Source organism: Lycorma delicatula, chromosome 5 (assembly GCF_047948215.1).
Source record: "Lycorma delicatula isolate Av1 chromosome 5, ASM4794821v1, whole genome shotgun sequence".
NCBI classification, from domain to species: Eukaryota; Metazoa; Arthropoda; class Insecta; order Hemiptera; family Fulgoridae; genus Lycorma; species Lycorma delicatula.
The window spans coordinates 28,842,730-28,861,386 of record NC_134459.1 but is presented as its reverse complement, the minus strand read 5'-3'; the positions used below and the strand labels follow the sequence as shown (position 1 = coordinate 28,861,386).

At 30.8% G+C, this 18,657-nt stretch overlaps 1 protein-coding gene across 1 annotated transcript; it reads right to left on the bottom strand.

Annotated features, from left to right (window-relative positions):
* Window positions 1-1,457: 1,457 nt before the first annotated feature.
* Window positions 1,458-18,390, bottom strand: LOC142324835 (DNA-directed primase/polymerase protein-like). Its single transcript, XM_075365865.1, has 2 exons — window positions 15,516-18,390; window positions 1,458-1,808 (listed from the first exon to the last, which is right to left on the bottom strand). The coding sequence occupies exon 1, from the start codon at window positions 18,163-18,165 to the stop codon at window positions 16,657-16,659; it is 1,509 nt and encodes a 502-aa protein (XP_075221980.1). The 5' UTR covers window positions 18,166-18,390; the 3' UTR covers window positions 1,458-1,808; window positions 15,516-16,656.
* Window positions 18,391-18,657: the final 267 nt, after the last annotated feature.

Here is an 18,657-nt window from a genome sequence, read left to right as displayed (position 1 = left end):
TGTTTCCTGAAGAGGGTTCATGATGAGTAAGTAGCAAAGTGAATGGAATGCTACAATCAACAGTAAACTATCCAGTTTAGAACACTGTGTCACTCCTTATTGCAGGAGGAAGCTCCTTATGCAGGAATGATTGTCAACAGGTTATTATTTGCTGTTTATGAATAGGGCACACTAATATTACTTATATGGGCACCTCTTGAATCAAACCAGTGCACCCATCTTGTGTTCGCTGCGACTGCCAAGATGTGTCCAACACATCTTTGTGGACTGTGGCTAAATTAGATGCTAATACCCAATTATCTTAGGCAACAACGTATTGATGTTGTCTAAGGTACTATGATTTTTTAAGGCTGAGCCTCGGGATTCAAACATTTGATTAAAACTATTTTTTTTTTTTATGTTCGTAATTTTATAGTTTTATGTTAAATTTTAATATTGCTTTTATTTTGGTGTTATTTCACACTTACCATATGCTTAGGCAGTTCACATCCTTTTAATTTTATGATAAATTAAAATTTTTAAATTTTAATCAATTACTGTAGTAACTTTGTGTCCGAGCACTGAACAACTACTCATTGTGCACTTAGGGGAAAAAAAGGAAAATAAAAAACCAACAGATTGTTTAAAAATAAAAAAAATCTTTTTGTAGATTATAAATCTTTTGAATTGCTGATATTTATATATAGAAAAATTTAGACTCAACCCAGTGGTAATTTTTTTTATAATGCATGTATTAAATGAATGTTTAGTCAAATTAAATATATCTGTAATATTTATACTTTTGATGAAGACACAGTCTGCTGAATTTTGATCAAAATTAGCTGGTAATACATATTGTGTAATTGTGCAATATAAAAAATGATGTTATTTACTATTTACTTGATAAATTTAATACACAGTATTGATCTAATTATTAAGGTAGTAAGCAGTATTGCTTTACATTTCTTATTTTAATTTAAATTTATTGAAAAAAGGTACTTATGTGAGGGTGCTTCATGAAGAAACAGAAATAATTTCAGGTTACGTTGTACTAGCGAAAACAAAGAAAAAAATCTAATATAGAATTATGTCCAGAAGTGCTTTGTTTTCAAGTCCTAACTGGCTAAACGTTTGCCCTGATTTCCACTCAAACTGTAAGATGATTCTCTACTGAATAAGCTGATTCTCTACTGAATAAGCTCAAAAATAAAAAAAGCTTTAGAACTGTGTCTGTAACAGTTTCTGAGGAAATTATAATAAATGGGTCTAAAAACCAATATTTTGGTAAGGTATAAATTTATTTTGTTAAATAGCCAATGAACAAATATAATTTTAAAACAGAATATATAGAGAATTCAGTTATGAAATAATTGACATAAGTTAACTGAAAATAATTCTAAGTGAAATTTGTCATTTATTTAAAACAAAACACACCAAGTACAGTTTTGTGAATTCAAATTAATATGGACTGCAGGACCCTTGTATTAAACAAAACGTGGATTGTTGGAATCGTAAAATAAAATCATTAAGCTATCAATATATTGTAAAAGTGAGGTTTTATTAACATAGTAGTAAAATTTATTTTTAATAAGTTTTGAGATGTACTAAAGTATATAAAATTATTAAAGCACCTTTATTTTTTTCTTTTCTTTTTTTAATAGTTTCTTTTGTGCAAGGTGACTCCATCTTTTAAGAATTAAAATTTAACTTAAGGCTACTGCTCTACGTTCTGTGGTGTGTTTTCCAAAATATGAGGCCATTCAAATGGTTCATTTTTTGTTTTTCCTTCACCTCTTTTCTTCCTCCTCACTACTAGCATTTCTTGTTGCCTGGTTCCATCATGTGACCAATAATATCAAAAAATAATAGAAACATTAATCAAAATATATATATATAACATTAATCAAAACATTAATCAAAAGATATATATATATATATATATATATATATATTAATTTATTTTTTAAATTCTATTAATATATAAACCACAGTACAAAATATTGAAATAGACATATCTTACCTTAATTTGACACTGTCTGATGGTTTATCAAATTGAAATTTTGTTTGTATTTATATACGAGGCGCAGTTCAAAAGTAAGGGCCAATCGGTAGCAAAATGAGAACAGTTGAAAAAATGATTATTAATCATTTCAAATATTTAGATATTTATTTTTCTACGTAATCATAATTTAATCCCATATATGTTTGATGTCATGAAACAAGCTTTTTCAAACGCACTGCATAAAATTCCTCCTACTAAGATTGTACCCGCTTTTGCACTGAAATTTTCAGCACTTCATTTTTGGATGCTGATTATAAAATGGTTAAGTGGACTGTACAATAAAATTACACAATTTGATTGTAACTAAAAATTATGACACCTTTATTGTATTAGATTGACAGTGATCGTAATTGAATACCAGTACACTAAAAGAAAAACTTGTGATAAAACATAACTGACTGATATCATGTCCACTTCATGAACCCAACTGAGTGAGCAACACCATATGAAAAGGAAGTGGGAGAATTCCTCCACACTACATAACACAGACATGCATCACATGCCTGCACATACAGAAAAATATCCAACATGCCCCTCCCACCTTGAAGGAACACCTTCAAAAAAAAAATGAATTACATAAGTGTCAATAATACAGGAGACTGCATATACGTTTTAAATATATAAAATTAAAAAAAAAAACAAAGGAAGATATGACATAATACAAGAATATAATTATGTAACAATGAATGTATTATTTTGGTAATGGACATATTTTTGAAATTAATTTTTTAATGTTCTGGTCGAAGTTTTAAGTATCACCACATGCACTTTTCCATAGTTTCCAGGATGTATATTGATGACACAAGCCATTTTCCATTAGAGTGGAGGGACGGAGGTTGTCCTCTTTGATGATGACCAAATTGTCTTGCAGATCTGGAGTAGAGTTTTCCATGTTGATTGTTGCTGAAGATTGTTAGGTATTCATTGGACCAACGAGACCAGAAGTGCTGAATTTGTTGCCGGTGATTAAGTATGTTTACAGGAAAGGGTTGCAAATTTGGTTCTGGAAAACTGGTAAAGATATCATCTATTAGGAAATGTGCTGGTGTTAGAGGAAGAAGATCAGAAGGGTCGTCGATATTGGAATTAAGGATTAGGAATTTACACATGCCTCAATTTGAGTCAGTAGAGTGGTAAACTAACTATTGTCAGACTGTTAGTACTGATTACAGTTTTCATGTGACTCTTAAAAAGTTTGACTGATGATTCCCAGAGTCTGCCAAAGTTTGGAACACTGGGAGGTTGAAAGTGCCATTTGGATCCCTTCAATGGATGAAACTTCTGCAACACTTATATGAAAATTTTTAGTTCTGAATAATTCTGCTAGCTGAATCAGCTCTCTTTGGGCCCCAACAAAATTTGTTTTGTTCTGTTGTTGGCAATTGATTTATTTCTAAGGAATTTTCCCATTCGCGTAAAGTAGCCTAATCTAATTTGGTGGTAATTACATGAATTAAAGAGTGTATCCCATTGCTGAGTTAGATGTCCTAATCCTGCTAGATCACGTATGTGTTCTAATGCACTGTCTAAAAGCTTTCTTAATGACAAAAAATTTTCTCTTATCATTTTTAGAGAGGTTGAATAGTGCAGTTAGATGTTTATTAATTAAGAACCTTTTATTGCCATATCTGGCCTGTAAAAGTTTTCAAACAACCCCATAATTTTTTATTGAACTTTCTAAAGATGATAAAATTTTAGCTTCTTCACCCTTTAAAGAACCATTGGAGGTAATAAAATTTATGAATTTCTGACATTTCTTTAGAATGAAAGAATGACACAAACATATCATGAAATGACACCCATTCATCATAATTTCTGCTGAATGTGGGTAGTTTTATGTGTGGAAGTTTAACTGACACAGATTGAGTTTTTTTGGTTTGATTTCACTGCTAAGTGGGGTATCATATGATTAAAGATGGTCTTGTGCTGCTGACATTAATGAGAAAAAGTTTTTAACACATAAAAAAAGCCTTCCTTAAACTCATGACACCATTACCTTGCTTTTCCTTCATTCATTGCGGTAAGCCCATATGTTTCACACAATTTATGGTGAATTTCAACAGCATTATATTCTCTTGCATTTAAAAATCTACAAGGGCCATTCAATAATTAAACATACAAACATTTTTAGTGTAGGAAATGCTTAAAGCAGGCAATTGAAACTTTTGTTAGTTGGCAGCCTTGCAAAGAGTGTTAGTCAGCTGTTTGATTAATATTTACATTAACAGAACCTTTAAAGTCTTAGTTATGATGGCCTGTCTGCTCGAAGAAAGTACTTTGAAGAACAGCCTTCTGTGATCCGATTTTTACTTTCGGAAAGTGTAAAACCGTCTGAAATATTCTCTCAGATGAACAAACAATACGGCAGCAGCTGCATGAACCGTGCGAGTTTTTATGGATGGGTGGAAAATTTTAAAAGTGGTGCTGGTTGTCCAGTAACAGTGTCGACCTCGGCTTTAGATTCTTGCATTGATTCACGTATCCAAGACCGATAACTTACAGTTGAACAAATTGCTGAAAAATGTTGGTTAAGTGTTGGCACATCTTGATCCCCTAGGGGAAGATACCCTCCAACCACCCGCTCTGCACCTAGCCCTGATGGGTTTTCATCTTATAAACCTCGGCATGTAACATCTTAGGATGCCACCGATGCGAACATTCCCATTGGTTTAACAATTACTAAAAATAACAAAACACATCTCTAGTCTCAAGCAAGACTGAAAACTAATAGTCGTCAAAGGAACTGAATCACCTACCCACAGGTGTTGGCCCAACTCATTCCATTTTTCAAAACAAACTGAACTACCATAAAACTTGTGCGAGGTATGTTCCAAGAGAGCTTACCGTTCATCACAAAGCTGAGAGATGACACATTTTTGGACAGGATTTTAACCTGTGATGAATCTTGGATATATCATTTTGAGCCGGAGTCTAAGCATCAAAGCATCACCTGTCTGTAAGAAATTCCAAACACAACACGGCTGGTAAGGTCACATTAACCACATTTAGGAGTGCCTATGGTCTGATTTTCTGTGATTATTTGGAGGAGCAACGCACTACCACAGCCTGTACTACTCAGCCATGATTGAAGAGGAAATGTCCAGGATGACAGAGGAAAGACGTGCTTCTTCTAGATAATGCTTTATCTCATATGACACAACTGATACTGAAAACTATTAGCAAAGTGGGTTGGAAGTTTCTACCTCATCCTCCTTATAGCCCTGACCTTGTCTTTTAGGATTTTTTTTGTTTGGTCTGATGAAAGAACCTTTGCGTGGTATCAGTTCAACAACAACGAAGAGATAAAGAAAAAATACAAAACTGGCTGCAAGATCAAGATAAGAATTCTTCATCGAGGGGATAAGACTCATAGAAGGATGGGACAAGTCCAAAGAAGTTGGTGGGGATTATGTGGAAAAGTAGACAAAAAAATTATATTTATGTAATAAATCATTTTTGCTATTTGCCTGCAAACCATTATTTTGTCATTTACAGATATTTGTCTGTTTAATTATTGAATGACCCTTGTAATGATTGATCAAACTTCACAACCAGCAGGATTTGTTATCACATTCATTTTAATACATTGTCTCGCAAAGGCAAACAACAATGAACTGAGGCAATGTTGTGGTTATATATCCAACAGACCATTTAAAGCTACTTTGTATGCACAAACCAATCAGTGTTGTCAGTTGCTATTTATAACTCATTGGCCCTTACTTTTGAACTGCACCTCTTACGTAATATTTTCGTGATATACTTAATTTTATGTCATCTTTATTAATTTTTAATATCTAAATTTGTGTTGATATCAGAAATAGAATGTTTATTGTTTATTAGATGGTCTACCATATTAGATAAACATAATTTATTTTATTTTTTTCATTTCTATAATGTTCAAGAAATCTAGTTTTAAAGGATCTATTTGTTTTTCCTATATTCCATCACAGTCATTATACTTTAATTATAAATTTCCAATAATCATTTACTTAATTTTTTTTATAATATTTTAGGTTTATACTCTGGTTTAAATTTATTTATTGTAAGTTTTAGTAATGTTTGCGATGTTATTGGTGTCTAAATATTGCAGGATCTTGCAAAAGTACTTTCTTCATAAAATTAATGCAAGTTATATCTTATCTCAAAATTCTGTACTAGGTGGTTTTATATTAACAGAATTTAAAATATAATTTAACATAACAGAGAAATAATATGAATCTTAAATTAACTTCAATAAGTATATATATATATTATTTTTTATATCATTAGTTCTAGTGTGTGGGGGGGGGGGGGTACGAAGTTGCAAAATGTAAAAACTGCACATGCAGTTTTAAAATTTTGCAACTTATTTAAAAACTAACTCTGATCTACAAATGAAGCTGCATTGGTAACATCTAATTTTATGATGGTTTACACTACAGTTTTTAATCTTATTTTCATCCTTAAATGTAGTAATTTTTTACTAATTATTTTTTATTATCAAATAATGGTTTAGCCATTTCAAAACACTGGTCTTCATCTGAAGATTATATCACTTTCATTGGTATCATTTTCCAATTTTGAATTAATCTAACATTATTATGATCTTCATTTTTTTTGTATTCCTGTTCAGTTTTTCCCTTTTTTACATTTTTAAATTTTCAATATTGTATTATGATATGCAGTCCAGTTCTTCATATCCATCTGTACAAGTTCCATGGGCTTCAGATTCAAGTGGTAGAGAAGAAGTCTTCATAACCTGCTATTTCCACCATCATTTTAGAGTTTGGATATGGAGTATTTTGCATCTGGCTTTAACTTTTATAAAATAAACTTAAAGAACTTTAAAAATAATTAAAAATGTATATAAAATTTAAATACCTATATTAACTGTAATTATTCTAAGCTGCCAAAAAAAGAGAAAAAAAACACCATTATTAATTATACTGAAATATATAATTCTCAAGCTTGCTAACACAAGCTTGAGAATTATTTATGTATGAGGTGATTAATAACCACAGTGTAGCTTAACCAGAGAAAGGAATAAATTTATTGTTATAAAAATGTTAATTTTCATGTTACATAATAATAGTTTGAGCTTAGTCATTTTAGTATTTTTGTTACACAAACTATTAGCAGAAAATGTAAATTAACCTTATTTCATGAGAAATTGATTTGTGCTGAGCAGTTAGTTTGCCTTATGCAGTTATAAGTTAACTGCTTGCTTCATGTACATAGCAAGCATTAATGTATAAAAAAAATTATATAAAATGTTGCTCATTCAATAGACTATAGTCTGTACAGTACATGCTAGACTGGGTATTTAAGCTGATAGTGTACATTTTAAACTATGACTCTCAGGAATTGCAAAATCCGGATATACAATATTGTATTACATCATCACCACGTTCTCTTGTATTAATGTTTTTGTTTGTTTTTGAAGTTTTGATGTAACCTCACAAGAAATCCTGGTGTAGGTCAGGTGACATTTAAGACCAGTTAATTGATCCACCATTTCTAATTAATTGATTGAGCCCTTTATTGTTTATTTCTAACCTCTTAAAAATGTGTGGGTGCTCAATCATATTGAAAAATTATTTGGTATCTTGTAGGTAGACGAATATTTCAGAGAGAAAAAAATGGTTAAGTTATTTTGTAAGAAATTTATTTTCCATTAATTTCTATAAGGGATTTATAAATATGAACACTTCAAATAATTTTGTCGTCAGTAGTACAACACTGTGCATTAACATGAAACCTGGTTTCAAACTAAGTTCAGCTCTACCAGGTGGCTTTTCAGAACTCCATTGATGATTAGTTTGTGAATTTTTAACTTCATTTATTGAAGAAGCTGCCGATGGCTGAAATGCCATTGATATTCATCCTTCCAATTTTTCCTGACTTTCTGAAGGATTATCTGCACGTTGAACATCATTATTCTCAGAAAAACCAACTCATTCTAGTTTCATTTGCACTTCTGATGCTTTACGAAATACATCATAGTCTAAGAAAGTGTGCAAATAGTATACAACTACAAATCAATTTTCTACTTTCTTTGGGAAACAGTGCAATATCTTTCTTACCTGTAGTAGAGGAAGATGAATGTTATTATATTTTATCTTTTCTAAAGTAAGTTTCCCACTATCTAATTTTAGTTTATTCACTATTTTATGGACATTATTCAAATTTTGGTTTCAAATAAATTATTTTATGATTTTCAAAAAAATGTTGCTCACAAGTGATTTTTGTATCATCTGAATTTGGAAAAATTTGCCATATATAAGTTAAATTACAATTATTTTCGTAAGAATAAATTTTGAAGTGGCCATAAATCATTGAACCCATTTGTCTACAAAATTTCAGATATTAGGCCAGTGTATACAAAGTTTTCTGGTACGGTAATTTGTTGTGATGGCTATCAAGTTAATTCGATGCAAGGAATCATTGCATACCTATTAACTCCTTTTTTTTTACTTTTAATCAGAAATAGATGATTTTATGAGGTAAGTTTTTTTTTTTAAGTACATACCATTTTGATATATGTTTGCTGCAATGCAGCTGTTGCCTTTACATGCATTAGCACTGTAGTTATTCAACTACATCTATTGGCTTGCTACAGATGCCATAACTTGATTGTTGGTCTTTTTAATTTCCTAAAATGCCTATGATTATAGACAACGCCACTGATTGTGAAATACATTTGTGATTTGTTTCTTAAATCAAAGAGGTATGAAAGCATCCAAAATTCATTGACAGATTAGTGAAGTATATGGGGATAATGCTGTGTTTGATGGAATGGGGAAAAATGGGTTAGGGCATTTAAAGAAGGCTGTACATACACAATATGGCACAGAGGGGGTGACAGTGCTTTGAATTTTCTCATAAAATACAAAAATGAAAACTATCTGTTTTTAAGCCAAATTGCTACTGGCGACGAGACATGGGTTCTAACATTACACAAGAATCAAAATTGAGTCCATGAAATGGAGACACTCAACATCTCCCTTTTTTTTTCTCATCAGTCTTTTGACTGGTTTGATGCAGCTATCCAAGATTCCCTATCTAGTGCTAGTCGTTTCATTTCAGTACACCCTCTACATCCTACATCCCTAACAATTCGTTTTACATATTCCAAACGTGGCCTGCCTACACAATTTTTTCCTTCTACCTGTCCTTCCAATATTAAGGCGACTATTCCAGGATGCCTTAGTATGTGGCCTATAAGTCTGTCTCTTCTTTTAACTATATTTTTCCAAACGCTTCTTTCTTCATCTATTTGCCGCAATACCTCTTCATTTGTAACTTTATCCACCCGTCTGATTTTTAACATTCTCCTATAGCACCGCATTTCAAAAGCTTCTAATCTTTTCTTCTCAGATACTCCGATTATTATTTCTACTACATTTCATTACTTTTGTTTTGATCTTGTTTATTTTCACGCGATAGTTCTTGCGTAGGACTTCATCTATGCCGTTCATTGTTTCTTCTAAATCCTTTTTACTCTCGGCTAGAATTACTATATCATCGGCAAATCGTAGCATCTTTATCTTTTCACCTTGTACTGTTGCTCCGAATCTAAATTGTTCTTTAACATCATTAACTGCTAGTTCCATGTAAAGATTAAAAAGTAACGGTGACAAAGAACATCCTTGTCGGACTCCCTTTCTTATTACAGCTTCTTTCTTATGTTCTTCAATTGTTACTGTTGCTGTTTGGTTCCTGTACATGTTAGCAATTGTTCTTCTATCTCTGTATTTGAACCCTAATTTTTTTAAAATGCTGAACATTTTATTCCAGTGTAAGTTATCTATAAACGCCAAGTATGTCGGTTTGTTTTTCTTTAATCTTCCTTCTACTATTAATCTGAGGCCTAAAATTGCTTCCCTTGTCCCTATACTTTTCCTGAAACCAAATCGGTCTTCTCCTAACACTTCTTCCACTCTCCTCTCAATTCTTCTGTATAGAATTCTAGTTTAAACTTCTTTAACTTAATTCTCTCAACATCTCCCAAGAAAGTGAAATTCAAGCAAACAATGTCAGCCCTGAAAATCATGTGCACTGTGTTTTGTGATAGACAAGGGCCATTGGTTGTTGATTTTTTGCCTTGGGATGAAGTGATAAATAATGAGTCATATTTTGAGAATGATTAAACTGAGTCATGCAATCCAAAACAGAAGGAACGGAATGGAAAGATGGCGGGAGATTTTATTAACTTCCTGCAAATTGCAGAACATGGACAAATGTCCCTTGCTGATGTCATTCGTTTATCGGGTGGGTCATTATTTATTTAGTGGCAGTTATATAGATTGTTGTGTTTTTATTTACGGATGGAATTGTTGTTTGTGTTCTGGTCCTTTAGACCAGTGGGGATAATTGACCGGGGCTGATCACGGGAGACTAGGTGCATATAAGCTTTGTTCTCCCTGCGTGATTCCACTTCATTCCCTTGAAGTCCTTTCAGTGCTAGCACCTTCCGGCCTAACAGGAATATGCCTTTCGGGGCCCTAGTGTTTGGAGGAAGCAATCCGTTCCTCTCTCCAAAGGGAGTCACATGTACGGATCGGTACAAAATTGTAAGTTTTGGAAAGGATGTTGGGTGTTTGGTGAGGTGAAGTTACAGGACTTTCTTCCCTCTGGCTGTCATGCTGCTACATCTCAGCTGAGCTCGGTCAGCCGAACTCCAGCCCGTGTCGGTGGGCCTCTTATCATTCTTTGTTCTTTTCTTCTTAAGCCTGCCTTTCCATAAACCAGCTGTAAATAAATTACAGACCATAAACCTTGTATTGTCCTGTGGCCCTGAAATGGGCATCATGGGCAGGCCACTTCTCTCTTCTGGCTGACGACTGCTGGGCTTTTCTACCTCATTCGTTGCTCTCATTTGTCTTCTTGAGGTGAAAAAAGAAGTTTGGATCTTAGAGTATTATTTACATCATGTTCACGAGTGTTGGGGAGTGGCAGTCGCCTTTTGTTAACACTTTCGTGAAATTAGAAGCTGAAATGAAGACTGTTCTTTGAAAAATCTTTAATTTTAAAATCATCCAGACATATGTTTATCCTGGAAGGGTTTGGGGGGATTGCGAGGCTGCCATCAGTGTTCTAATCACATGAAATAGACACAAGCAGAAAAAGCACAGCCTCAAGTTGGAGGGGGGATGTGTAATCCCCCCTCTCTCACACATAGCTTCAAATCAAATTGATTTCCCACCATACAGTACTAAGCCAGTGACTACCACTTGACTACCATTTAAAGCAGCACCTTGGTGGTCTGTGCCTTGGTAACAGTGACAGCAACATCAAGAACAGCCATTCAGCGATATTGTAAAAATTGTGAAAATATTGTAGAAACTTCATGTGAACAGATAGAGAGATGTGCCAGTTGATCTCTCTGGGGATGCCAATTCCTTATATAATTCAAGAAAATCGGAGCCTGCCAACCACCCCGCTATCACATAAAAACATGTTTACAAACACCTTCAAAATGCTTCACAGAAAAGTAAAAGTTTACCTTTAGAATCCATGATCAATAATTCCATTATAGAAGACCCTGATAAACAGCATTCTTTCATAAAATCACAACAATAATTAGAATCTTTGTCAAGTTATTCTATACAACTCTTCATATTTTTACAAACATATTTAACAAAATTTCCAACATTATAATTATCACGAAAAGCAGCATTAGGTAAATTAAAAATGAGATGACGACTAAATTTTGAATTTGTAGTAGAATCTAAATCAATGATAATTCTTTTATCTATTTTTATATCAAAGATAGTTTCAATAAAATAACAATTACACTAATAAATGTATCAACCATTTTTATTTCGTCCTTATACTGTTTAACACCAATTTCAAACTCAAGATCAAAATATAATTTGCAGACTGTATACTCGGCTATTACCTCATATGAACACCACATTTTAGCAACCCCTAGAAAAATGGATTCTATAGTTAAAGGCAATAAATCTTGTAGATTTATTTATTCATTTACATATTTGAATTATCTCATTCAAAGTATTTTTACATTTTCACTTTCTCAGTTACAAAAATGTATTTTTTATTATTTAAAAAAAAAATCTTTACATTTGTATTCATGAAAAATATCAATAAAAAATAAAAGGTATTTTTTTAGAACAGCCTTAATTTCATAACTTCAGAAAACAATTTTTTTATAAATAATATTTTTATTAAACTTTTTTAACTTTAATACTACAAAAACAAACAGTAGGATACTTAAAACCAAAATTGTTAATTGTTCAGAAAAATAAACTGTTGCTTTCAATATGAAACTCACTCATCTTTATTTCATTTATAAGTTTAAAGAAATAAATAACATTTTTTAAGTATTCAATATTAATAAGCATTCAAGAGGTTTACTATAACAGCAAAATTTTAAATTACATATTGCCTGATTAATTCTAATCACCTGATTTCTTGCATATGGATACCCGCATCAGAAAAGATAATTTGAAGTATTTTTTAAGTGATGTTATTTGTCTTATACGGATGGAGACTTCACAGATAAGTAAAGTTTTCTTGCCCTCCACTCCTTTCCATTATCCTTAATTCCTCCTCCCCATTTTAGGTTCCATGTGTGTAGCTTGCACTACACTAGGTTCATGAGAATGTCAAGAGCTATAGAAACAATGAACAATGCTAACAGGTGAAAATATTGTAGAAACTTCATGTGAACACATAGAGAGATGTGCCAGTTGATCTCTCTGGGGATGCCAATTCCTTATATAATTCAAGAAAATCGGAGCCTGCCAACCACCCCGCTACCACATAAAAACATGTTTACAAACACCTTCAAAATGCTGCTTTCTAATGTTACCACACTAATACAATAAACATGATACATGATGGATTCATATGCCAAGTATCAATAATTCAGAAATATTTAGTAAAATTTTGGATTATTATGCTGACAATGCAAAATTAGCTCATAGATTGTAATTTACAAGCACTATAAATTATAAAGACTATGAAAAACAATCATTAACAGTATAATTATTATTTTAACTAAAATTACTTACTTTTACTTCCTTGTATGAAGTAAAGGAAGTATTGCCATTGGGAAAAGTGTCAGTTTTCAGATTTCAACGGAAATATTCATTTTGACCATTCCTGATTCTATTTTGACTAGTTTCGACGTGATGTCTGTACATACATATGTATATATAAATGTACGAATGTATCTCACATTATTCAATAACAATTAAACATAGGATGCTGAAATTTTGGGTTTAGGACTGTTGTAATATCTAGTTGTGCACCTCCCCTTTTGATTACAATTGACTGAACAAAGAGTGTTCAAAAAAAAATTTGGATTTTAGGCTTTTCATTACGTAAGCCTATTTAATTAAGAGCTTTTCAACGATATATCATAGTGGTACTTATTTTCATTGGTTCCAGAGTTATAGCCAAATAAAATTTTAATTCAAGAAATATTTGGATCTTATAAGGAGAAGGCACATCGGTTCAAATCAGACTTCATCTCCTTTTTTTAAATTTTTTTTTTAAATTTAAATATACTGATTTATTAATTATAAACCTCTATAAAAAAAAAAATGTTACAGTAAATAATAATTCAATAACAATAAAAAAATCAGATAACTTCTGATTTTTTTATTATTTCAGTAATAACTTTACTGAAATAAAATTTTATGAACTTTGTCATTTAAAAAAAATGAGTATATGTAATTTAATAGGCATACCAGTAAATCATGTGGTATCCATATCAGATTATTTGTTTTTTTTTCATTTTGTTGATAGTTACATCATAATAAGTTTAAAAAAACATAGTATTAGGTGGATATAAAACATGCATTTATTTAAAGAGTAATAAAGGGACTTTTAATTCTATCCTAATATTTTAGGTAAGATTGTTGAATTAATAATTGTATAAATATTTTAGCAATTGTGTAACTGTCAACTTTATTAAAGAATTGGAGGATCGTATGTCACTTTCAAATGAAATAAGTTTAAAAGAAGTGCAGCAAAAAATGTGTATATGTAATTTAAAATGCGTAGAAGGAAGTCATGTGATGTCGACATTCGATTTTTTAGATACCTATTCATTATGTAGATGTGAACATGAACCAATGTAGGCATTATTTCGCATCTGCACAACCTTGTATTACTATACTTTCAGATTAGATACTACATGGCAACTTTAGCTTTGTTTCATTTCAGCCAATAAAATATGACCCATATGTTAATAAATCACTAAATGTTATAACAGATATTTTAATTAAGATAATCATAAAAAACCCCTTATTTTTGGTTAAACATCAATCGGGTTTAGCATTTCCCGTACTACAAGTATTGATTTGTCATCAATGAAATAAAAATAACAATACAATAATTTTAATTGTGCTTCAGCAAGAGTGGCAACATGAACAATAAATAATAGTTCTTAACACATCAGTAAGTAATGCAATAACTTATCTTTGTGAATAAGCAATTGTATCATTTAAAATGCAGGTATATTTCTGTTTTAATCTGCAAGGGTATATTGCTACTAATAAATTAGAAAACAAGATTACATCCAAAAAACGTAAATAAAAATTTTACTCAAAATCTAAAATTAAATTGTCATGTTGAATATTATACAATCATCATTATTAGACACTATAGAAAAGTACATTCCATAAAATAATAAATAAATCAACAAATAAATTTAAAAAATATTTAATTGACAAATAAATAGTACTTAAGATACATCTAAAAAGAATTTAAAAAAAATTATATTCATTTTTGGCAATTTCAGTAGAAAACAACAACAGATGATTATTTAGACCGTCAAAACTATATTCTAGGATGAATGGGAACTCAGCTAGTTTGAATTTGAGTAAAGTGTAAGTGGGTGCAGAGATCATTCTTCCATTTTTAAAAGTATGATAAATCTTCACAAAAATGAGTTTCAATGTGAGGGCTACATCATCAAAATTGCATTATAACATGACTGGAATCAAAACTGCTAAGAGCCTATTATTCTCAGTAAGTTTTGTTCTTAATCTGTTATAATCTACAATTATTTAGGCTGAACATGTAGAAGAAAATGCTTTCTATTTCAACAATGAAAAAATTTATTTTAAGATATTACTGCTTAAGTATGGATGTGTAATCGAGAGTAAGAACAGGTAATATTTCAGTTTTCCAAGAATAATAAAGCAAGCTAATTTTTTAATATTATAGTTTATAGGGAAAGTTTTTAATTTTTAAGTGGGTTTTACAACAAAGATCAAATATTAGTTCATAAATATCTACCTGTGGTTCTATAAACAGAGCCATTGCAATAAAAGAGGGTAAATTGAAATACAACCACTATGGCCGTAGTGGAAGAATGTATTACAGACTGTTACCACCTTTATTCATCAAACTTACTAACTTTTGAATGCACGTGACATCAATTCTCTAGTATTTCTGTAAATAATAATAAATGTAATTAGGATTAAACAATCCTAGCCCAATAAGAACTTAATCCACTCACCTTTTTAACATTATTTTTAACTGGAGCATTAAAACAAATTTAAAGATTATAACTATTTAAATTGCTAATATTTTGAAGGATACATAAAGCTGTAAAACTTTTAGGATATTTGTGTGTCATGTTCAACAATTCACAATACCAACAAATCTAGGTCACACGTAGTGAAATTCAAATTTTGTAGAATAATTTCGGATCACTTCATTCAGTTTTATCAGTAAAGAATGGTTTTAAAATTGTAAACAATGGAGTTTTTTTGAATGAGAACCTCTGCAAGTATTGAACCCCTATAATATTTCTGTTCAATAATCTATTGACTGAGACTTTATTGTGTAAGGTTGGCGCTGAACATCTCATTTATACATATGAGTTGAGTGTTTACAAACCACATACGTATAAGAAAAGTGTGACACTGCATAAGTGCCAACTCATCCAGAAAATTCTGTGTTCAAATCCATTACACAAGACATTTTATAAATATAAATTATATTTATATAAAATGTAAATATAATCTTGTACTTTTAATCTTTTTATTTGTTTAATCTTGTACTTTTTAATAAGAAAATATAATTGTTTCATCTACAACACCAACATTACTTTCTTACTGGCATAAATTATTTTAAAAAAATAAGTACTTTATAATGGGATATTCATATAATTCAATTTTTAGTGTTTCCCCTATTGACTGCACTAAATATTCTATTTTTAAAAAGAAATATAAGAGTTGGAGTATGAATGAATTTACAGCAGAAAGTAGAAGTGTAAGAAGTATTAACTAACAACTACATGTCTAAAATGAGATATTTTAACATCTTACAGTTTCAGAAACGCTACTGTTAATGAAAAAATCCTAGCTAGGGCCACAAAGTATAAAAAAATATACATAAAAATTAGATAATTATATATTAATTAACAAAAGTTCTAAATCTATAGGTAACAAATTGTTAATTTTCACGGTAACTCATATTTAGATATAAATCAAATAATACATCACTTCATCATAAGTTCATTCTGCAGGCAACAATACTTTGATCTTGTAATAAACCTAATAGCTGCGTAAATAACACTTTGTATGTACAAACAGTTCTACTAAGCACTAATCAAATCTCTATAATCATTTACCTACTGATATTTTTGAACTGTTCTAAACCAAATCTACAAATTTTTCATTCTTTTCTTCAGGAAAGTTAGTAACCTTACTATCATCAACAGTTTCACATAAAATCTCTTCAACAACATTAACAACTTCAGCAAGTTCTGTGTCATTCATATTATTGTAATTTAAGACATCTGTTTCAAATGAAATATTATTACTTAAAACATCAACATCAAATTCATCATCTAGATGAAACTGAATTTCTGATGGAAGACTACGCGACTCAGAACGATATGTAGAACAATCAGGATCATAACACTTTTGATAAAAACATCGAGCGTTTATATCTACAACCAATTTTATATTGTTGCTGCGATGCTGTCGATCAATGTTACCACAATACCTATTACCAACAATATCATACACAACAGTATTAGATGTCTGAAAAAAATTGCTACGCCAAATATGGCCAGGTTCAACAAGTTTTTGAATAAATTGATCAATTTTTGGGAAAGGAGATATGTTACAATTTTCACACGCTGGCATCTGTTTGACTGTTTTGTTCAAAGAGAATGAATTATTTTTATCCATGCAATCATTAAACTTCAGTATTCTCAAACTGTCATTAGGAACATATGAAATAAGTGAATCTAAGAAAATTTGCTCATCAAAATTACTTAATGTTTTATCTGGTTGATATATATTTTCATTACTTAAAATAAGTGGGGCCTTTCTTCCAAGTTTGGTTGACTTAAATACTCTAAAATGTCTATTTTTTGTATAAACACCTTCATCACAGAAAAGTAAAAGTTTACCTTTAGAATCCATGATCAATAATTCCATTATAGAAGACCCTGATAAACAGCATTCTTTCATAAAATCACAACAATAATTAGAATCTTTGTCAAGTTGTTCTATACAACTCTTTATATTTTTACAAACATATTTAACAAAATTTCCAACATTATAATTATCACAAAAAGCAGCATTGGGTAAATTAAAAATGAGATGACGACTAAATTTTGAATTTGTAGTAGAATCTAAATCAATGATAAATCTTTTATCTATTTTTATATCAAAGATAATTTCAATAAAATAACAGATTATACTAATAAATGTATCAACCATTTTTATTCCGTCTTTATACTGTTTAACGCCAATTTCAAACTCAAGATCAAAATATAATTTGCAGACTGTATACTCGGGTATTACCTCATATGAACACCGATAACGGACATCTTTCTTAGAATCATAATACCACAACCACCTGGGATGAGCAGCTAAAAACAATCGTTCACCATTAGTCTGTTGAAATACAAATGTCATTAAACCGCACTTTTTATCTTTAACAAAAGTTAATGCTTCAGCTTGTTTTTTAAACACTTTCCATATTGAAGTAGGCCCTAGAAGTCGTTGAAGTTCAAAAGGGACAGGTTTAGAATCCTCAACAAAGGGAAATGTATTATGCTCTTTTTTTATGAGTGTTTTTATTTTTTTGGAAACACAAGGTCCATAAAACTGAACTGGTAAAAGATAACCTTCGGTTGACTCTTCCATTTACACTGTCAAATCTTACCGTCGATAAATGGAGCGAAAATTAATAAACATCTCGATTAAAAAATTTAATCACATTTCAACTAAATTATATCATCCAGCACATAAAAGATGAACTACATAAACTGTTAGTAACAATATAAATAACGAATTGTAAACGCAATGAAACTTTTTATAACTTTGAAAACATCATAACCACAAATCAAATATAAACAATTAGCTGTCTGTCTCAAGAACGCCTTATCGAGGGAAAACTCTCATTTTATACTTTACCGATAGATGGCATTACACTCAACTCGTGGAAATGTTTGTAAATAGTGAAAATGTAGATTTTTGAATTTTTTTTGTTCTTTGAGAATTTGTATTCCATTTGGTTTGGTTTTAGAATTGTCTGCGAATACGGGTGAACAAACGACTAACTAGTCGTTAATGATTCGTTAAAATTCCTCTAAAAGTCTAAACCGTGAACCAAAAATTTAATTTCAAGTATTATTT

Coding starts and splice junctions, on each gene's coding strand:
- LOC142324835 (XM_075365865.1), bottom strand. CDS start 18,165: ATGGAAGAGTCAACCGAAGGTTATCTTTTACCAGTTCAGTTTTATGGA.